This window comes from Bos mutus, chromosome 14 (assembly GCF_027580195.1).
Source record: "Bos mutus isolate GX-2022 chromosome 14, NWIPB_WYAK_1.1, whole genome shotgun sequence".
In the NCBI taxonomy this organism is placed as follows: domain Eukaryota; kingdom Metazoa; phylum Chordata; class Mammalia; order Artiodactyla; family Bovidae; genus Bos; species Bos mutus.
The window spans coordinates 21,442,646-21,462,735 of record NC_091630.1 but is presented as its reverse complement, the minus strand read 5'-3'; the positions used below and the strand labels follow the sequence as shown (position 1 = coordinate 21,462,735).

The 20,090-nt window shown below is 34.6% G+C and overlaps 1 protein-coding gene across 1 annotated transcript in view; it reads right to left on the bottom strand.

The window, feature by feature from the left end:
• The window catches only part of RIMS2 (regulating synaptic membrane exocytosis 2), a 601,046-nt gene that overhangs the window by 215,602 nt on the left and 365,354 nt on the right, over window positions 1-20,090 (bottom strand). The window contains exons 16-17 of the mRNA XM_070382789.1: window positions 18,534-18,690; window positions 16,129-16,245 (exon numbers count right to left, since the gene is read on the bottom strand). Of these exons, the coding sequence (XP_070238890.1) occupies window positions 16,129-16,245; window positions 18,534-18,690 (274 nt within the window). The remainder of the gene's footprint in view (window positions 1-16,128; window positions 16,246-18,533; window positions 18,691-20,090) is intronic.

Sequence of the window (20,090 nt, the reverse complement as noted above, 5' to 3'; positions counted from 1 at the left end):
ATTATACATAGCCTAAACTTCTTTAAGCTTTAAAATTATTTAATTTACTTCTTGCTAGAAGCTTCCCCCACCCTTCTCAATAATTCTAAAACCGAACTTGTCTCTCAACTAAACTGATTCCTCTCCGAACAATTCCCCCATCTCTGTTAAGGTACCACATGCACCCAGTTACTCAGCCAATAAAACTGGAATGTTTCTTGACTCTTGGCTTCCCCTCAACATCCAAATCTGATTATTTACCAGGTAATATTGAATTTAATTGATTGGCTCTCATCATTTATCTCTCCAGCCACTACCTTACTTAGTTCAGACTCTCAAAGAGCTTTTGTTGTCCTGCTGCTGCTGCTAAGTCGCTTCAGTCGTGTCCGACTCTGTGCGACCCCATAGATGGCAGCCCACCAGGCTTCCCCGTCCCTGGGATTCTCCAGGCAAGAACACTGGAGTGGGTTGCCATTTCTTAGACCAAGGCAAATACCTCAGTATGTGTTTTTCTTTTTCATACACTTTTCTCTCATCAACCATCCCCATAGTCTCTAGAGTGAATAAATGTACTACAGCCATCCTGAAACTAAAACTCTTCAAAGCGCTTCTATCACAGTCTTAGATTTAAGTTCCTTAACAGAGGATACAAGATTATTCATAATCGGGACTATCTTTATCATTACAGATTCATCCCTTGCTATTCCCTGCCTTGTAGTGAATGCTCCAACAGCACTAAAACACAGTGTTTATTACTCCAGTAATTTTGCTTATGCATACATGCATGCTAAATTGCTTCAGTCGTGTCCGACCCTTTGCAACTCTATGGACTGTAGCCCGCCAGGCTCCTCTGTCCATGGGATTCTCCAGGCAAGAATACTGGAGTGGGTTTCCATGCCCTCCTCCAGGGGATCTTTCCAACCCAGGGATCGAATCTATGTCTCTTTTGTCTCCTGCACTGGCAGGCAGGTTGGGAAGCCCAACTTTGCTCATACATTTCTTTAAAATTTCACCAAGATCCTACCTTACTCTACCTAAATATTTCTAATTCTTCCTTTAAGATATAGCCCACCTATCATCTCCTCCATCACATCTTTATGCAAAATGCCATGTCCACCATCAATGTTAGTAATTCCTTAATATGCTATGTAGCTTTGCATGTGTGCATGCTAAATCACTTCAGTCGTGTCTGATTCTGACTCTTTGTGATTCCATGGACCGTAGCCCACCAGGTTCTTCTGTCCATGGGAGTCTCTAGGCAAGAATACTGGAGTGCATTGCCATGCCCTCCTCCAGGGAATCTTCCCAATCCAGGGGTTGAACTTGCATCTCTTACATCTCCTGCATTGGTAGGTGGGTTCTTTACCACTTGCACCACCTGGGAAACCCCATGTATAGCTTTAAGTAAAGATAAATACTTGGGGGGAAAGTAAGATATGAGGATAGATTTTAAAATATAAAAGATATATTTATTGAAATAAAGGATATATCTTAGAGGGATATCAGTAAAAGGTAACATGATATCCATTCCAAATATGTTTGTTTAAATTTTGAATGTGTTTTAAAATATGCAATGATCAAAGATAATTTTGCCCTGGTCAGTGTAACTTGTCCAGAGGAAAAAAGTCTTGATCCCTAATATTAGTTAAATATTTGTTCCCTGAAGTGATATAAAAGAAGTTTAGCAAACATTAAGCTTCTATTCATCTGTTCCAAAGAGACAGCATGCTGCTGCTGCTGCTAAGTCGCTTCAGTCGTGTCCGACTCTGTGAGACCCCATAGACGACAGCCCACCAGGATCCCCCGTCCCTGGGATTCTCCAGGCAAGAACACTGGAGTGGGTTGCCATTTCCTTCTCCAATGCATGAAAGTGAAAAGTGAAAGTGAAATCGCTCAGTCGTGTCTGACTCTTCGAGACCCCATGGGCTGCAGCCTACCAGGCTCCTCCGTCCATGGGATTTTCCAGGCAAGAGTACTGGAGTGGGGTGCCATTGCCTTCTCCGAAGAGACAGCATACATAATATCTTATTTTACAAATGTGAAGTAGAGAGGCCAGTGATTCTGATTCTTCACATATTGAGGATGCCATGTTGAGTTAACTATTATACATTTATTCCATTCAGAAAATTCCAGATTTTATATAGCCAAACAGTGGTCCACTTGGAACTATTAACACATATTTATTCACAGAAGGGGAATTCCCAGACCATGACAGTAAATGCCACCTTGAAATATAGACTGGGAAACTGAATGCTTAGAAAGTTGGTGCCAATTTCTTTTTATTCTTTTCACAATCCTCAATAAAGAGGTCACTTTTCCTTTGGATGTTCAGTCACTTTTTTCTTCAGTAGGTAATTAGAGAGAACTTGGATAATTTAGATCAAAACCATTTGTCAAGAGAAAGAGATTACTCCAGACTTGGACTTCGTCAAAAATGTAAAAGAAGAACAATGAAGCAAGGGAACTGAACTGAGGATGTTTCCAAGAAAGGATTCAACCTCCAAATATGTAAGTAAAGTGGAGGCAAATTGGGAAAGGTAAAGGGTGGATAAAAACAGAGTGGATAAAAGAATCAGTGAGTTAAAAGTAACTCAGTGAAAGAATAAGAAAGAACCATGTGTAGTTATTGTCCAAGACTGAAGCATTTGCAATAACTATAAATGGAAAGTAATCTTTAAAAGTTATATAAAAAATTAATTAAAAAAAAATTTCACAGGTAGAACAGTTTCAAGTGATGATAATATTCAGAGCATGGCCATGGGAGTGAGTAACTAAAGCAGAACTGAGAGTAAAGCTCACTAACTCCAATTTGAGATACTCCAGGAAGTGAGTGGGTGTTAAATAGATCATTCAGGTGAATGCTAACATTGCCAGGAGAAGGAAATGGAAAACTACTCCAGGATTCTTGCCTGGAGAATCCCAAGGACAGAGAAGCCTGGCGGACTACAGTCCATGGGGTTGAGAAGTGTTGGACATGACTGAGTGCACACACACACAACATCATTCAGGTACATGGCAGGAATTATGATAAAGAGGGAGACTAAAGCCACATGCTAAAATCTTCAGTAAATAAAATAGTATAATCAAGAAGTCAACAGATGATATCAACATGTAAGGGAAATGCATGGCTGTGTTCAGCTGCAATATGTACAAAGGTACAGGGGTTAAACAAGATGCATTAAACATTATGGTAATAAATAAAGGAGAAGGGATAGCTGACTAGATGAGTTTTTGTATCTTCAATAATCCCCAGAATCTCATAGTGGACTAAAATGGGAATCAGAAGAACTAAGTAACTCAGAAAGTTAGGAGAGAGAAATCAATGATCAAAGTCACTTAAAAAAAAAAAAAAAACAAATGAAGGAAATGTTAAGCTGAAAATTCAATACAGTCTTTACTATTTCTGTGGAATACAATAGGAATGCAATAGGCAAGAAGCCTAGAGGTAGATGAAGGAATATTAACTATATATTCTGGTTCTTGGTAGGGGTAGTAGATTCCTAAATGTTTATTTTACTACTATGCTTTGAAACATGCAGACATGCTTTTGTATGAATCAAACTAATAATAAAAGATAATATTATTGAAAGCAACTAAAGAACTGCATTCTTACAATGTCTATCCAATTTTTCCAGAGTAAGTATACACTAGACTCACAAATTTGAATCATTTAAGTGACAACAAATCTTAGAGTAAGTTATTTGATAATTTGTTTTCTAAAACTGATTTTCCTTTAATATAAACATCAGTGATATTGTGGGCCCTGACCACAAACTAAATTGTCGTACAAAAGACAATTCAGAAATCTCTCTTTCAAAATAGCCCAGCTAGGCTGAGGTTGAGAAAATGAGTAAGAATATGAAATTGATAATCAACCTAGAGCTGTTCAAGGACTGGCTCTATCTATGTCGGTTCACTGAAAGAATAAATAATATGAAGCAATCTACTTATTGATAACTAAGGAAAACATAGGGCATAAAAAAACTAATGTGATGCATGATTTTAATTTATGTTTAAGTGGAAGGATACCGGCATAAGAATTCTATAGTCAATAATATCTCATTCATGCCACCTACCTTAAAAAAGGTCTTACCCAATTATAAGGATAGGTATATAACTATTTTTCACACTTTTGTAAGATAAATGTATAATCATTGCAACCAAAAAAGAGTTTGAAAGTAATATACAGCAATAAGAAAGATGACAAACACTAACAATAAAAAAACAAAAGCTATTTAGTATTGAAGCAAAATAATAGAAAAAGAGACTACGAAATGTAAAGAAAATAAAACATAGCAATAACCACTACCGTATAGTAACCTGAAGGCACTAAATTTCAGATACACGTACAGAAAGACATCACAAAACTTGAATTATTAGGAATTTACTGTTGATACTATCTCTTATGTTTCCTTCCATATTTGTCTAAATGAATTCAATCTTAGGTATTTACCCACTAGTTTCAATTATTTTTCCTAAGCTCTTTCATTATCAACTCTCAATTAACTAAACTAATAGGATAAAAGTGGCCACAAAGAACCCAAATCACTCTGAAACTATAGTGAGAGTGAGTACAGCACATTAATTCCCTATCTGTATAGCTGAACCCACAACCACATTATCATTGCTGTTCTTTTTCTGCCTACAGGGCCTCAAAATGTTGTCACTGAACTGGCTCAAATCCCTACAGCTATGTTTAGCCTTGAGAAACTGCAAGCTTTAGAGACCTTCTTTCCCTCCTAGATTTCCTTCTGGGAATAACTAGAGAGGTAATCCTCCTTTCTGTTAAATGCCAGGCAATTTATATTTTTCTTCAATACAAGGAGAATGGTGGGAGAGTAGAAAAGAACAAGGATGTTCTCACAAACCCAGTATTCTCCAGGGATCCAGATTCATCTACTATAACCAATGAGTAGATCACAGAAACCCTTGATAAAGTAACTGTAAACCTGAGTTCAGCCTCATAAACCTCTGTTCAATCTAAGCACTTTTCAAACGCTGATTTGGAGGGAGGTAGAAGTGGGTTGTTATCAACTAGTGCTGTTTGGATATCTGATTATGAACTCTCCAGAGGAAGATGAGCTGTCAACTGTATTAATCTTTAAAAATATTGTTATTCTACTTTTCCATGTAATGATTCAAAAGTAATTTCTGGTGAATTACATTTTTAGAATCATCACAGAGATGATCCCAGCCCAATACAATTAAATTGTTTATATATGCTTTATTTTCTACTTTTTACAAGGATAATATTTCATCAATAACTACAAACATATATATATATAAAATAGAAGTGAGTTAATATCAATAGACAGGCACATGCAATTCTACAAACAGACTCAATTGTAAGAAAAAAATACCTGCCATCCCTGTGATGATGTTCAACGCTCTGACTGTATCTGGAGCGAGGTAGAGTAAGAAAATGACTGCAAGCATGGCAGGAAACAAGAATATAAATGAGACTCAGGAAAGAAATGAAGACGGTATCGTTTAATTTTTAAAAGTGAGATTCAAAAAAGATAAGCAGAGAGCAAGCAAAGCAAATGAAAGTCGTTACTGGAAAGTTTGCTCCTTCTTCCCAATGTCCATTGTAATACGGCAGTGCTAAAGGTTAAAATGGTCTAAATATTCTAAAACAAAACACAACAGAATGTAACGAATTGAGATTTAAACAAATAATATTTAAAAATAAAACCTTATCGATTACCACAAACATCCTCAGCATCATCTATAAAATGTATTATAATATAGATGCTTCCTCATTTTGGGGGAGGAAAGGCAGGGAAAGAAAAATAATAAAATAACCAGAAAGCTTGAGAAGAAAATATTAAAAGAGATAATTTCTAATAGTTATCACACTTAGGGGATTTCATAAGGCAATGATTTCTTTTACAATCATTACTAATTAAAAGTAACTAAAAGAGTTTATAAAATTTCATTTAGTAGGGAACAAACTGAATACTTCATTTGAATATTGCTTTATTTTAATATTACTTTATTTTGAATACTAATTATTTGAAATTAGTTTATTCGAATATTAATTTTATTTTTTAAATGCATTGGATGCTATTCCATTTTCCAGTCACTGTTCATTACATGCTATTGATTCTGCTGCACTTCATGCCTCATGACTTACCATAAGCCATCAAAGCAGTACATTTTCATTTTTACCCCTCTGTAGCTGATTCTCTTATTTCCATAGCACTAATATAATTAAAAAAAAATTTTAACCTTTCATGTCAAAACACTTAATTTTGGCAGATTATCATTACGCTTCAGTAAAAAATGGAAACTCACCTTGATCTCTCTCAACATCTCTAAAGAGGACATATACATTTGTATCTTCACTTGTCCTATTCTTCTCCAAAAAAGGAAGAAATTCCTCTACTTGTAATCCTACTTCCCATATGGCCTTGCTTCATTCATTTTTGTCTCATGCCTTCCCTTCCACAATCACATTTAATTCTCAAAATAAAAACTTCAACAACTTTGCCTTCCTCTCTCTTTTTTCATCAAAAAACATCTTTTAGATGTATCTACAATTCTTGCTATCACATTCTCACTTTTCAGTCATGCTTAAAGTTTACTGTAATTTGACTTCTGCCTCTACTATTCTCTTCAAGGTATTCTGTGAGTTTTATCTGTGAAATTCTAAAAAATCCTTTAATTTCTTCTTGATCTTCATTATGCTCCATTTATCTATGGCTTTAGACACTGATTTTCAACCTCTATTTCTTGACACTCCTCTTGGTTTTTGAAACACTATTCTCTCAGGCTATTACAAATTTGTGTGTGAGCTCAGTCCTGTCTGACTCTTTGCTACCCTATGGAGTGTAGCCCGCCAGGCTGCTCTGTCCATGGAAATTTCCAGGCAAGAATACTGGAGTGGGTTGCATTTCGTCTTCCAGGGGATCTTCCCAACCCAGGGATCGAACCCTTGACTCTTGAGTCTCTTCCATTGGCAGGCGGATTCTTTAATAGTGTCTATTAACACTTAACTATGTGCCACATACTCCATTTAAGTTTTGTCTATGTCTCACTACTCATAACAACCCTTCGAGATAGGGTCTCGTATTCCCACAGTCAGAGAAAACTGGTTGTGAGTGCTTGCACACAACTGTAAAGTAAGGAGCACAACTGGCTTTTAAACTCAGGGCTTCCTTTAGCCAAAACACAGGCTCTTAACATGTATACACTGGCCTGGTCTCCTGCCTACTAACTGTTTCCTTATCCATTTCACTTATTGATTCCCTTTCTTTTATTCCTCAGAGGCAGTGGTTTCCCAAGATTTTTCCTTGACTTTCTTCATACTCAAACACATTCTTTCTGGATAATACTATTTGTTTTTATAGTGTAAATTCTCACTTTGGTTTAACCTTGATTTTTCTTTGGGTTTCACATTTCCAGCAGCTTCCTGAGATCTCCACATGGCTGCTTGAGTGTCATGTAAGCATTTCAGAAAAACACATGCTAATTGTGAGATGTGTAAGACATTGGCCAATTTGAACATCTGGAGCTGCAACTGTAAGTAAGACAGCTGGAGAAGTAGCTTTCCAACGTTCTTTTTAAGTAGAAGACCATTTGTTTTTTCATACAAAATTCATGTCAAACCAATATTTAGGAATCCAATAAAATCAGAATGGCACTGTCTACAGAGGGAAGACGAAGCCTAGATCCTGCCCATTTGGCCTCATCCTTACCTCCCAGAGCAGTCCTTCACATATCTTTAGAATCTAGAACCCTATCATTTTAAAGGGCCTCCTAGTAGTTAACTATAATTCTTTAATCCTCTTTGGAATTTAATATAACACTTCAGCTATTTGTTTTCTTGTAATCTCAGTTTCAACTGAGAATTTAAATATTTAATAAACCAAGCTATAAAGTCTCAAAATTTAACTTATCCATTTTCCCTATTTTCTACATTCAACTGATTTATAACCATTGCTCATTCTAATGCCTAAATAACTCAGGTTTATCCCTTGTTTTCCTTTTTTACTGCCACTATCAGTTCAGTTCAGTCACTCAGTCGTGTCCGACTCTTTGCGACCCCATGAATCCCAGCACACCAGGCCTCCCTGTCCATCACCAACTCCCAGAGTTCACTCAGACTCACGTCCATCAAGTCAGTGATGCCATCCAGCCATCTCATCCTCTGTCGTCCCCTTCTCCTCCTGCCCTCAATCCCTCCCAGCATCAGAGTCTTTTCCAATGAGTCAACTTTTCGCATCAGGTGGCCAAAGTACTGGAGTTTCAGCTTTAGCATCAGTCCTTCCAAAGAACACCTAGGGCTGATCTCCTTCAGAATGGACTGGTTGGATCTCCTTGCCGTCCAAGGGACTCTCAGGAGTCTTCTCCAACACCACAGTTCAAAAGCATCAATTCTTCAGCACTCAGCCTTCTTCACAGTCCAACTCTCACATCCATACATGACCACTGGAAAAACCATAGCCTTGACTAGATGGACCTTTGTTGGCAAAGTAATGTCTCTGCTTTTCAATATGCTATCTAGGTTGGCCATAACTTTTCTTCCAAGCAGTAAGCGTCTTTTAATTTCATGGCTGCAGTCACCATCTGCAGTAATTTTGGAGCCCAAAAAGATAAAGTCTGACACCGTTTCCACTATTTCCCCATCTATTTCCCATGAAGTGATGGGACCAGATGCCATGATCTAGTTTTCTGAATGTTGAGCTTTAAGCCAACTTTTTCACTCTCCACTTTCACTTTCATCATTTCTAAGCTACATTCAATCTTCATCTTCTATTGCTTCTCTTTTCCCATACCATGACTTTTTATCTAGGTTCAGCAGACTAAGATTGTCTGAATATATTCCATACTTTCCTGACTTTCAGACTAAGTTAATGTTCAACACTCATGCTCCACACTCTGCCAAGAATGTCCTGTCCATCATTCCCTCTGTCTCCACTTCATTGCCTTTCAAAATTCTACTAATTTTTGAAGTCCAACTTCTCTTGGAAGCTCTTTCCAACAAATTCAAGCAGGCCATTTCCTCTCCAATCTGTTCTAATACTATTATGCTTAGGCCTCGTGGTCTTTTATGTTTTATAACTAGTTACTATATTGTATAATTACTTGGTATAATCAATTGGATCACGTGCTTATCTAGACCAACATAATGCCTACTCTAAATCTTTGTGCAGAACGCCTAACCCACTCAATAAATATATTTTGAGTTGAACTCAAAGGTAAAGCAGAATTATGATCTTTTCATGTGGAACCTACTGTTTAAAGACAGCAGTCATTCATATAATCCCAGAAACACTCTAGAGCTGTAAACAAAAGATTAAAAACCTATGCAGTATAAGAAATAAGGAAAACAGTATCAAAAAGATTTTTCTGGCTTTACAAAGAGTAGAAAGAATACCCAACAGTAGTGATGTTGGGATTTACTGCATTAAAAAGGAATAGACTGTCTCTGAAAATTACTTAAGGGTAACAAAAATGTGTAAAATTCAAAGCTGTTAAAATTTTCATATTCATAGAGCACATATATATATAATCACCCAACTTTTAATATTTTCCTTGAGAAGCTTATAATTAATTTCATCTCTGTAAAGCCAAAGAAAACACTATACAGGAATCATCATCATCACGCAACAGTTTGTTTTATTTCCCTTTTTGTGATGGTCAATTTTATGTATCAACTTAACTGGCCAAGGGGTGCTCACCTTAAACATTATTTCTGGGAATGTATGTAAAGGTGTCTCAGGATGAGATTCTCATTTGATTCAGTGGAATCAGTACATTGCCCACTCCAGTGTGGGTGGACATCAGGCATGAGCTTGACATCTCATAGCTCTCTGGCCCTCTGACTGAGATTGATTAATGCACCACCGGCTCACCCGGTTCTCAGGCCTTGTACTCTGACTGAATTATACTACCATTTCACAAGTCTCCAGCATGCAAAAAGCAGACGGTAGATCTTTTCAGGTTGTATAATCATGTGAGCCAATTCCTCATAATAAATCTATCTATCACCTATCTATATATTTATCTATCTATCTATTATCAATCTCTCTCTATCCAGCCTAACAATTCTGTTTCTCTGAAGAACAGTGACTATATGCTTTTCCATAGACATGTTATACCTCTTAACATAATCTGGTCATGATTCCCCTTGGAGTAATAGTATAAAAATGCATCTGTGAATATTACAGTAATTAACCATACTATTTTAGTAAGTCCCCTAAAATTCACCTAAGATACAGAATCATTTGCTGCATCCACTTACAGAAATTTAAAAACATTTTATTTATACTTATCCATTAAAGCATGCTTACTTTTCTCCCAAATTAATGGACAGTATAAAACCTATGCAATAAATAATGTCCTAAATGTAAATGAGGGGTTAAAGTAAGTTATTTTAAATATTGCATTTAATCCAATTTGTTTGAAAATTTTAAAAAATTGAGCAGAACTTTAACTCATTGCAAAAGAATAAAACAGGAAACCAAAACATGACTCAATTTTTTTTTTTTTTTTGGTCTAACCCCCTTTACTTCTTTAAAAAAATTACATTTATTTATTTTTAATTGAAGGATAATTGCTCTACAATATTGTGTTGGTTTTTGCCAAACATCAGCATGAATCAACCATAGGTATACCTATGTTCCCTCCCTTTTGAACCTCCCTCCCACCCCTCTAGGTTGTTACAGAACCCCAGTTTGAGTTACCTGAGTCACAGCAAATTTCCATTGGCTATAAATTTTACATATGGTAATGTACATATTTGCATGTTATGCTCTTCATACATTCCACCCTCTCCTTCCTCCCACCACACCCGTGTCCATAAGTCTGTTCTCTACGTCTGTGTCTCCATTGCTGCTCTGCAAATAGGTTAAACAGTACTGTCTTTCTAGACTCAATACATATGCACTGATATACAATATTTGTTTTTATCTTTCTGACTTACTTCACTCTGTATAATAGGCTTAGAACTAACTGAACTGTGTTCCTTTTTATGGCTGAGTAATATACCACTGTATATATGTACCACTGCTTCTTTATCCATTCATCTGTCTATGGACATCTAGGTTGCTTCCATGTTCTAGCTACTGTAAACAGTGCTGCAATGAATATTGGGGTACATGTGTCTTTTTCAATTTTGGTTTCCTCAGGGTATATGCCTAGGAGGGGGATTAGTGGGTCAATGCAGCAATTCCATTGCTTTTATTCCTAGTTTTTTAAGGAATCTCCATACTGTTTTCCATAGTGGCTGCATCAGTTTACATTACCCCCCAACAGTGCAAGAAGGTTCCCTTTTCTCCACACCCTTTCTAGCATTTATTGTTTGTAGATTTTTTTGATGATGGCCATTCTGACTGGTGTGAGGTGATATCTCATTGTAGTTTTGATTTGCATTTCTCTAGTCTGAGCGATGTTGAGCATCTTTTCATGTGTTTACCAGCCATCTGTCTGTCGTCTTTGGAGAAATGTCTGTTTAGGTTTTTGCCCACTTTTTGATTGGGCTGTTTGTTTTTCTGGTATTAAGTTGTATGAGCTGCTTGTATATTTTGGAAATTAATCCATTGCCACAAAATGTGACTAAATTTAAAAAAAAGATTAATAAAGGAACTTATAGATTCTCAAATCCTGATAAAAAATTTGACTATCCAAAGAACTAAAAAAGATTATTGATCTAATTTCCTTACACACTTTGATTCTTACTAAGAAATTTAATTTTTGAAGATAAAACAAAACTATATTTATAATGAATTATCCTTCCATTGTATTTCATTAGCCTGAATATTCCCTTTTCATTTCAGTTCAGTTCAGTTCAGTCACTCAGTCATGTCCAATGCTTTGCAACCCCATGTTCCCTTTTAGGAACTACCAGCTACAAAAAGGACTGTAAAAAAAGGGAGATAAAAATCTCACTCTTAAGTAATCTGTGGATTTTAAAAGCTAAATTTCCAACAATCTCAATTTAATACCAAACTGTCTTTAACACTGTCATTATTTTGATACTTTATAGTTCCTAAAATATACTATGATTTAAAAAGTAAAACTTTAATCCTGAAATATAATAAATAAAAAGTTGCATTAATTTGTAGGATGAGTTTTCTTTTTCATTTACTTTCTCTATGTTTTCAAACTTTCAGAGATATATTTCTCTCAAAGCTGATAACTGAAATGGTTTGGTAATTTCTGGTAGCTGACAGCCTGTTAAAGAATAGTGAAACAGCATGTATTTGAAGTATTTCAGAAATTCATATAATAGGGCAAATATGCCCTGTTTTATAAAATATTATAGAATATAAATGCATTAATTGAATGAACAGAAGAAAAAAGTTTATGAAGTAATATATCTTCTGCCAGTATTATTTTTATTCCTTATTAGGCTGAAAGTATACTCTATGGAATTAAATGCAACTAATATATTTCAGTCTCTATGATAGACATAAAAAATGTGTACTGTAAGATACCTATGACATATTATAGAAATAGCATCTAGTACTCTATACTTATTCTAGTAGTAAATTAACTCCTATAATAAATAAGCTCTTGAAATGATTTCTAATACTAAAGTCACATAGTTTGCTCCAGAAAATGATGTTCTTAGTTGTAGTAGTTATCAGGGTTTCCCAGAGAAATAATGATACAAAAAAGTAGGAGGAATGAAGATGAAGATGACTATTATATTAATCATTTTTATTTAATATCACTGTATGGAAGTTTCTGAATTACTTGTAATAAACCTTCTTTCTTTTCAAAAGAGAAAAGGAATTTGACTAGTACTAATAAAATGAGATGTGCAGAGAAATGAAGATCCAATCAAAATTCTATGTATAATTCTTCGTATATAATCTATAAGAAAAGGATATCTCTTTCTTACACCATGTAAGTTTAAACAAGTGTGTGTATGCATGTTTAAATCGCTTCAGTCGTGTCTGATTCTTTGTGATGCTAGGGACTGTAGTTCAACAGGCTCCTCTGTCCATGGGGTTCTCCAGGCAAGAATACAGGAGTGGGTTGCCATATCCTCCTTCAGGGGATCTTCCTAACGCAGGGATCAAACATGTCTCTTATGCCTCCTGTGTTGGAAGACGGGTTTTCTACTACTAGCACCACCTGGGAAGCCCAACCAGGTATACAAATTAATGTCATACAGTATCATTTATTGGGGCTTCCCTGGTGGCTCAGACAATAAAGAATTCACCCACAATGTGGGAGACTGGGGTTCCATCCTTGGGTCAGAATATCCCATGGAGAAGGGAATGGCTACCCATACCATATTCTAGCCTGGAGAATTTCATGCACAGAGGAGCCTGGCAAGCCACAGTCCATGGGGTTGTATCATTTATCACCCAACATGGCCGATGTAAAAGCCATTATCTTTTTTTTTTTTTAAGCTATTATCTTTATTCACAATTTTCTAGTATGCCCCTAGTCTTTCATCCTTCTTACTGGGTCTTTCTGATAATATATGTATATTCTGGCTCTGTATCTTTTGTTGTTGCCTAAATAAACATGCTCATTTTTCAAGGTCCAACATATATCCTACATCCTCTACAAGCCACTTTAAAAAAACAACTGAATTGACTGACTTCTCTTTTCTCTGCTTAATTGATGAGCACATTAAAATGTAAATTATTTATAAGCTAAAAGATCCTTTTAAAATGTTAAGAGGTACTTTTTCTGAGTACATACCATTCAATTGGTGGCACTGTTTCACTTAATCTATCCAACAACCCTATAAAGTTGGTATTAATATTCTAATTTTATAGATAAGGAAGTCAAGTAGATAAGGAAATCAAATCAAAGATACACAGGGATCAAGTAGTAAAAAAATTCTAAATTCAAGCCCAATGCCATTTGGTTCCAAATCCCATGAAAAAGAATACATTTCATGAAATATTCTAGTCCAGTGTGTCAATTCTTACTGACAAGCAAGATTAATGCACTACTCAAAATAACTAAATTTTACTTATCATCTCAAAGGAAATTATTTTTTAGGCTTTTAAATCAACAGTATTATTTACCAATTCTATAAAATACAGTTCATGAAAATTCACTGTAGGAGGTTTAGAGTATTCTTACCATCTATTATAAATAGTACATAAAAATAACAATGCCTTCATATGCATTCTATTATGTAAAATCTTTTAGAATATTAGGATAAAACAGAAATTAAGAACCCATTGTTTAATAATGTGATAGACTATTTTCATGGATAATACCATGCTTTTCATTTTTGATTCTCATGTTAATGAATAATGATTGCAAAAATACTCAAAATTAATATAGAAATGGTTTTATAGGCCTATTTAAATGAAATTCCATTTTATTTATTTCTAAAAGGATTTAAAACAGCTCACAATGAAGAGTAATTATGATCTGGTAATGTACAAGACTCAAAAACAGAAATGAAATCATGTGGATCAATTTCCCCACAAAATCTCTGAATTACTTGAACGTTTTTGCCAAATTAAAAGATTCATAATGTTATAAAGAAAACAATAAAATATGACATTTCAATTATGACTAATTCAAATATTAACTAATACCAAGGATTGAATAGCATTTTTCAGGTCATTAATCTTAGGGCTCTTTGTCTCAAAATATCAATAAAATATTATGTGCTTGTCATGACAGTGACTATTTTTGTTTATAATTCTGGAGGTCAATTTTATTCTGTTCTTCCCTGCAAGATTTAGCCCAGACCATACTGCCTTCAGAGAACATATCTAGTTCATTTTACATAAACTTGGAGGATTTAAAGTCATTTCAGACTTTCCTCCCTGATCATCTGCTTAACATGCCTTCAATGTGAACAAGGAGTTTATGAGTCACTACATGAAAAATTTCAAGATATTATCAATTTTTAAAAATTCTACTAGGTAATGAAAAACTCATTCATCCACCCTAATATGATGCATTCCTAATCATTCTAATAGAGTTACCTTTTTCACAATTATTGTACTTGATAAGTATCCATTTTTGTAGGTAACATGCCTATAATTACTTTAAAGATACAAACCCCTATGAAAAAGTCAAATAAATTAAAAATAAATAAAACACTACACTAACTTTCATTTGACACTAAGATATTAATTTATTCACTTCCTATTTCTTCTTAGATCTCAGACACAAAAGCCAATAGCTGATTGACACTATTGAAGACTAAGATATTCCCTATATTTCTTTTGAAAAAATGTACTCCAACACAATGTTATAAGCATGAACTGAGTTAGAGTTAGACTATATTTGGACAAAACAATTTATAAGTATTGACAAAAAAATTTCATATCAATTGATTGAATCTCCACCCTTCCCCCCAGTGTTTTTACTAAAATCAGTTTAGGATGCATATAAAGAAATTTCTGAGTTCCTTGTTATTTCATCATAATATTCTCTGAACAGCAAATTAAGCTTTCTATTCTAATCCTTATCTTAAACCCACTTGGTAGTTTTGAGGAAATACCATAGCATTTTTCATTTCATATGTAATCAAATAATGTACTAGAAGATTAATCAATTAGCTTGTTAAAAAAATTATTAGTAATTAATGTATGTACTGAAACATGCCTAAGTATATCACATTTAATAGAGAAAATTCAGAGAAGTCTTCCAAGCACAGCAGTCAACAAGTATAATTCTTTAAGCTGTTTAAAAGGTTTACTGAAAGCCATGAGGAAAAACCTCTTCATGAATCAGTTTTTCTGTCTGTTTAAACAAACCAGACTTGTCTCAACATGACTATATATAAAAAGTCACACTGATTTACCAGATGAATGTAAAAGACTTTAAATCTACAGTCTCATGAAAGTATTTTTCAATATACTAATTGGTTATGATAAAGTAAAAATAACAAAACATCCTGTTTTCCTTATGATTGTCATTATAATTTCATGTGCAAGTTCATTAACTTAACTGGTTTGATTTAACAACGTACCAAAACTGCAAGAGCAAAATGAATTTTTTTTCTTAGCAAACAAAAGGTTGTTTTTTGTTTCTTTAATTTTTTAAAATGATGTGATAGTCATAAGAATTAATGTAGATGTTGTAAACGAAGCACATGGTTTCAAAAACTAAGAAATACCCAAGTTCAGGATGAAAACATTTTATGGTAATCTTTCTTCCTGTAGGCAGCAATTATAATATGGTCTCACAGTATTTGATTAAATTTACCTGTCTCTGTCTGGAGAATAATGGTCATCCATGACACGGTGTCTATCCATTCGGTTAATTGTATTATAATGTCCTATAGCAGAGTGTGTCCCTCGAAGTCCCTGCTCCACATTTCGACTGAAATAGCAAGATCCATTAAATATCTTAATAAACCATAATCATATATTATACTAAAAAATAAAGTTTTTTAATAAAGACAGTATAAAAAGACAAAAGATCACTGTAATGTCAGCCTTAAGATTTTTGCTTTGTTTTAACTAATTGCACTTCTGGCTAAATCTATAAATTTCACATGGAGATTGACAATAAAATTAGGAGATTGCTGCTGTAACAGGTGTGTGCCTGCTAATTGCTTCAGTCCTGTCCAACTCTTTGTGACTTGCATGGACTGTAGCCCTCCAGGCTCCTCTGTCCATGGGATTTTCCAAGCAAAAATACTGGAATGGGTTGCCATTTCTTCCTCCAGGGGATCTTCCTGAGCCAGAGATGGAAGCCGGATCTCTTACCCCTCCTACATCTCCTACATCGGTAGGCAGTACCCACTAGTGCTGCACAGGAAGCCATAAGAGGTCCGGCATAAAATTAAGGCAATATCAATGGGAATGAAGATAGGGATTATGAAAACTATTAATGGATGACTCCCAGGTGTAGTGGGAGAAGGCAATGGCAACCCACTCCAGTACTCTTGCCTAGAAAATCCCATGGACAGAGGAGCCTGGTAGGCTGCCGTCTATGGGGTCACGCAGAGCTGGACACGACTGAAGTGACTTAGCAGCAGAAGCAGCAGCCCAGGTGTATAGTAGTGATAATAAAATATGAAATATAGGAGGAAGTATAGATTTGTGTGGAGAAAATGAGTTCAGCATGTTGCTTATAGACAATATATTTGCCATCTTATTTTAGGGATAATAATTGTTTATTTTTTTAATCTAAACTGATATTTTTATAACGGATCAATGACTATTTTTTTAAGCTACCATTCTTGGCCTGGGTTGTTTACTAATCTTACAGGCTTCCCTTGCAGCTCAGTCGGTAAAGAGTCTGCCTGCAATGAAGGAGACCTGGGTTCAGTTCCTGGGTTGGGAAGATCCCCTGGAGGAGAGAATGGCAACCCATTCCAGTATTCTTACTTGGAGTATCCCATGGACAGAGGAGCCTGGCAGACTACAGTCTATGGGGTCCCAAGAGTTGGACATGACTGAGTGACTAAGCACATTCTTTTCCATACAGGCTTTCTGTTAAGTGCAGGTGAATCTAATCTAAAATCCATGTCTATTTTCTACTGGTGTGTTCAAATATTCATTCTTTGATAAGTCAAGAATTCCTTTTTTTTTTTATGAGAAACGGTTTAATTTACTAAAACTACAAATTTAAAATCTTATTCTCTCTTGCACTTTAAATGTCAGATTACAAATCTTATTATTCTACTGATAAGTCTACCACATTTAAACAGTTACTTTTCAGAAGACTTTTAATAATTTTAGTCCCATTTACAATCTTACCTAAATCTTCAAATGTGTTTTTTCAAATATTTTAAACTATGTTTATAAATTTAATGTTAAATTTTCTCTTTTAATTAATTGTCTAAATAAACATTTAAGTACTTAATATCCTTCTAATTAAGTTAAATTTATAAATATAATAAATCTTGTTCTCTTAGACAGTCTAATGCCACGTATAAAATTAAGATGACAACCTAAAATTCTAAGTTTAAATGTCTAAAAATAACTCCATTACTCATTTAAAATAAGTGTTTTAAGATTGTCATTCTAAGGGTTCAAATTGCCTTAAACATTGCAAGTATATAAAATGTGAAATTATGCACATATTTCCTGTTCAGAAACATTATTTCCTTAGTTCTTACTCTAGTAAGCCTTTCAATAACTTAATTGGATTGATTCGGAAACATTTCCATGGTTCTTACTCCATTAAGCATTTCTATAACTTAACTGGATTGATTAGAGTTTTCCTCTAAATATAAGTCCTGGAATTGTAGATTTCCAAACAATTCTTCCCACTGCTCATGCATTTCCTTTTAGTCTTCTCATGATTGTTCTTAATTGTATTGCTCCAACAAATGTTTATTCTTTCCTATTTCTTAAAATGTCAATATCATTCATGAGTACAATTAGTTGGGTCTAACTAGATCTGCTCAATATATATATGAGACTGGAATTTGTATCTTCTTTATGACTATGAACTTAAAATAAAATCATATTTAGGTCATCCAAAGTTACAAAGTAGCCCATATTTTGTATTACTCTCATTATATAGGCTATTGACTACCACATATGTTTTCCCCTAAATAACTTTTTTCTGTAAGAACCTATCTTTATAAATTTCTAATAATATTTTAAGATAAATAGGCTTATAATATCATCCTATAAAATGTTATGCTGTCTTACCTCTGTGGAGGAGGGACACTGGGTGACCAAGATCTAGTCCTTCCTATAACATCTACTTGGTGTGGAGACCCTGACGGTGAACAGTGGTTGGATGACATTACTTGTTCTGGCACTGACAATGTTGAGCTTTGAAGATCCCGACCATTGTGTCGATAATCTAAGGTGGAAATATTAAGATTACAGTTATCCACACACTAAGATTTTTAGTATTTTGTAATTTACTGAAAAACATAAAATGTTAGTGAAAGGCTTTAAATATAGTAAATGTAAAGCATAATGAATAAAGCACAATGCTAACATAAAATAATATTTTATAAACACTTAAATTGAGAAGGAATGACAAATATTCAAATATTTAGACAGCTACTATGCTCACTTTTTTACACAGTTAGTAATCTTCATTAAAAGAATTAAGCTTATTCTAAAAACATTTTCATCTCTTCATTGACCAGAAGAGCTTCAAATAGTTCTCAACAACTATAAATATTTAGAATAATTAACCTGACAAAAAGTTCCTACTTTGTATAGTGCATGCATGTCCAGTTGCTTAACTCATGTCCAACTCTTTGCAACCCCATGTACTGTAGCCCACCAGGCTCCTCTGTCTATGGGATTTTCCAGGCAAGAATGGTAAAGTTGGCTCAGTTGGTAAAGAATCTGCCTGTAATGCAGGAGACCCAGGTTCAATCCCTGGTTCGGGAAGATACCCTGGAGAAGGAAATGGCAACCCACTCCAGTATTCTTGCCTGGAGAATTCCATGGACAGAGGAGCCGGGCAGGCTACAGTCCATGGGACTGCAAAGAGTCGGACATGACTGTGTGACTAACTTTCACTTTCAGGCAAGAATACTGGAGTGGGTGGCCATGCCTTCCTTCAGGTGATCTACCCAAACCAGGGATCAAACCTGAGTCTCCTGTGCCTTCTGCATGGGCAAGTTGGTTCTTTACCCACTGAGCAACCTGGGAAGCCCAATTTTATAGTCTATATAGATACTTCTTTAAGAAATAAACAATATTAGAAAGCATTCTGAATATCACTTGAAATAAACATTTAAACTTTGATTCCAAGTATTTGAAGTTATCTCAAAAATTACACTTGATTTCAAAATAGTAACAGAGGATATTATACAGCAGTATTTTTTTTCCCTCAATGGATTATTGAATGAATCAAAATATATAAATAAATAAAAATTATAATAGCAAAAAAAAAAAAAAAAAGAAGAAAAAAATAATACAACACAGAGATAAGAAACAATGATGTTTTAATGGATTATTGAAAATCAATAATAATACTGAGTCCAGGATAAACACTTTGTATTGTGTAGGCTTGCTAAATAATATTCTGCAATAGCAAAGATTATTCCAGAAAGTAGTAACCCAAATAATGAATGATTCCTGAAAATTTTTTTTCAAAAGATATATTCTTTAATAAAATGGAAAAAAAATAACAATCTTTTTTTGTCATTCTGGAAGTAGAAAATAAAAGAACTGAGATATGCCCCAAATGACATCAAGACAAAGAGCTTTAATGACCTGAAGAAAAATATTTGGGTAAAA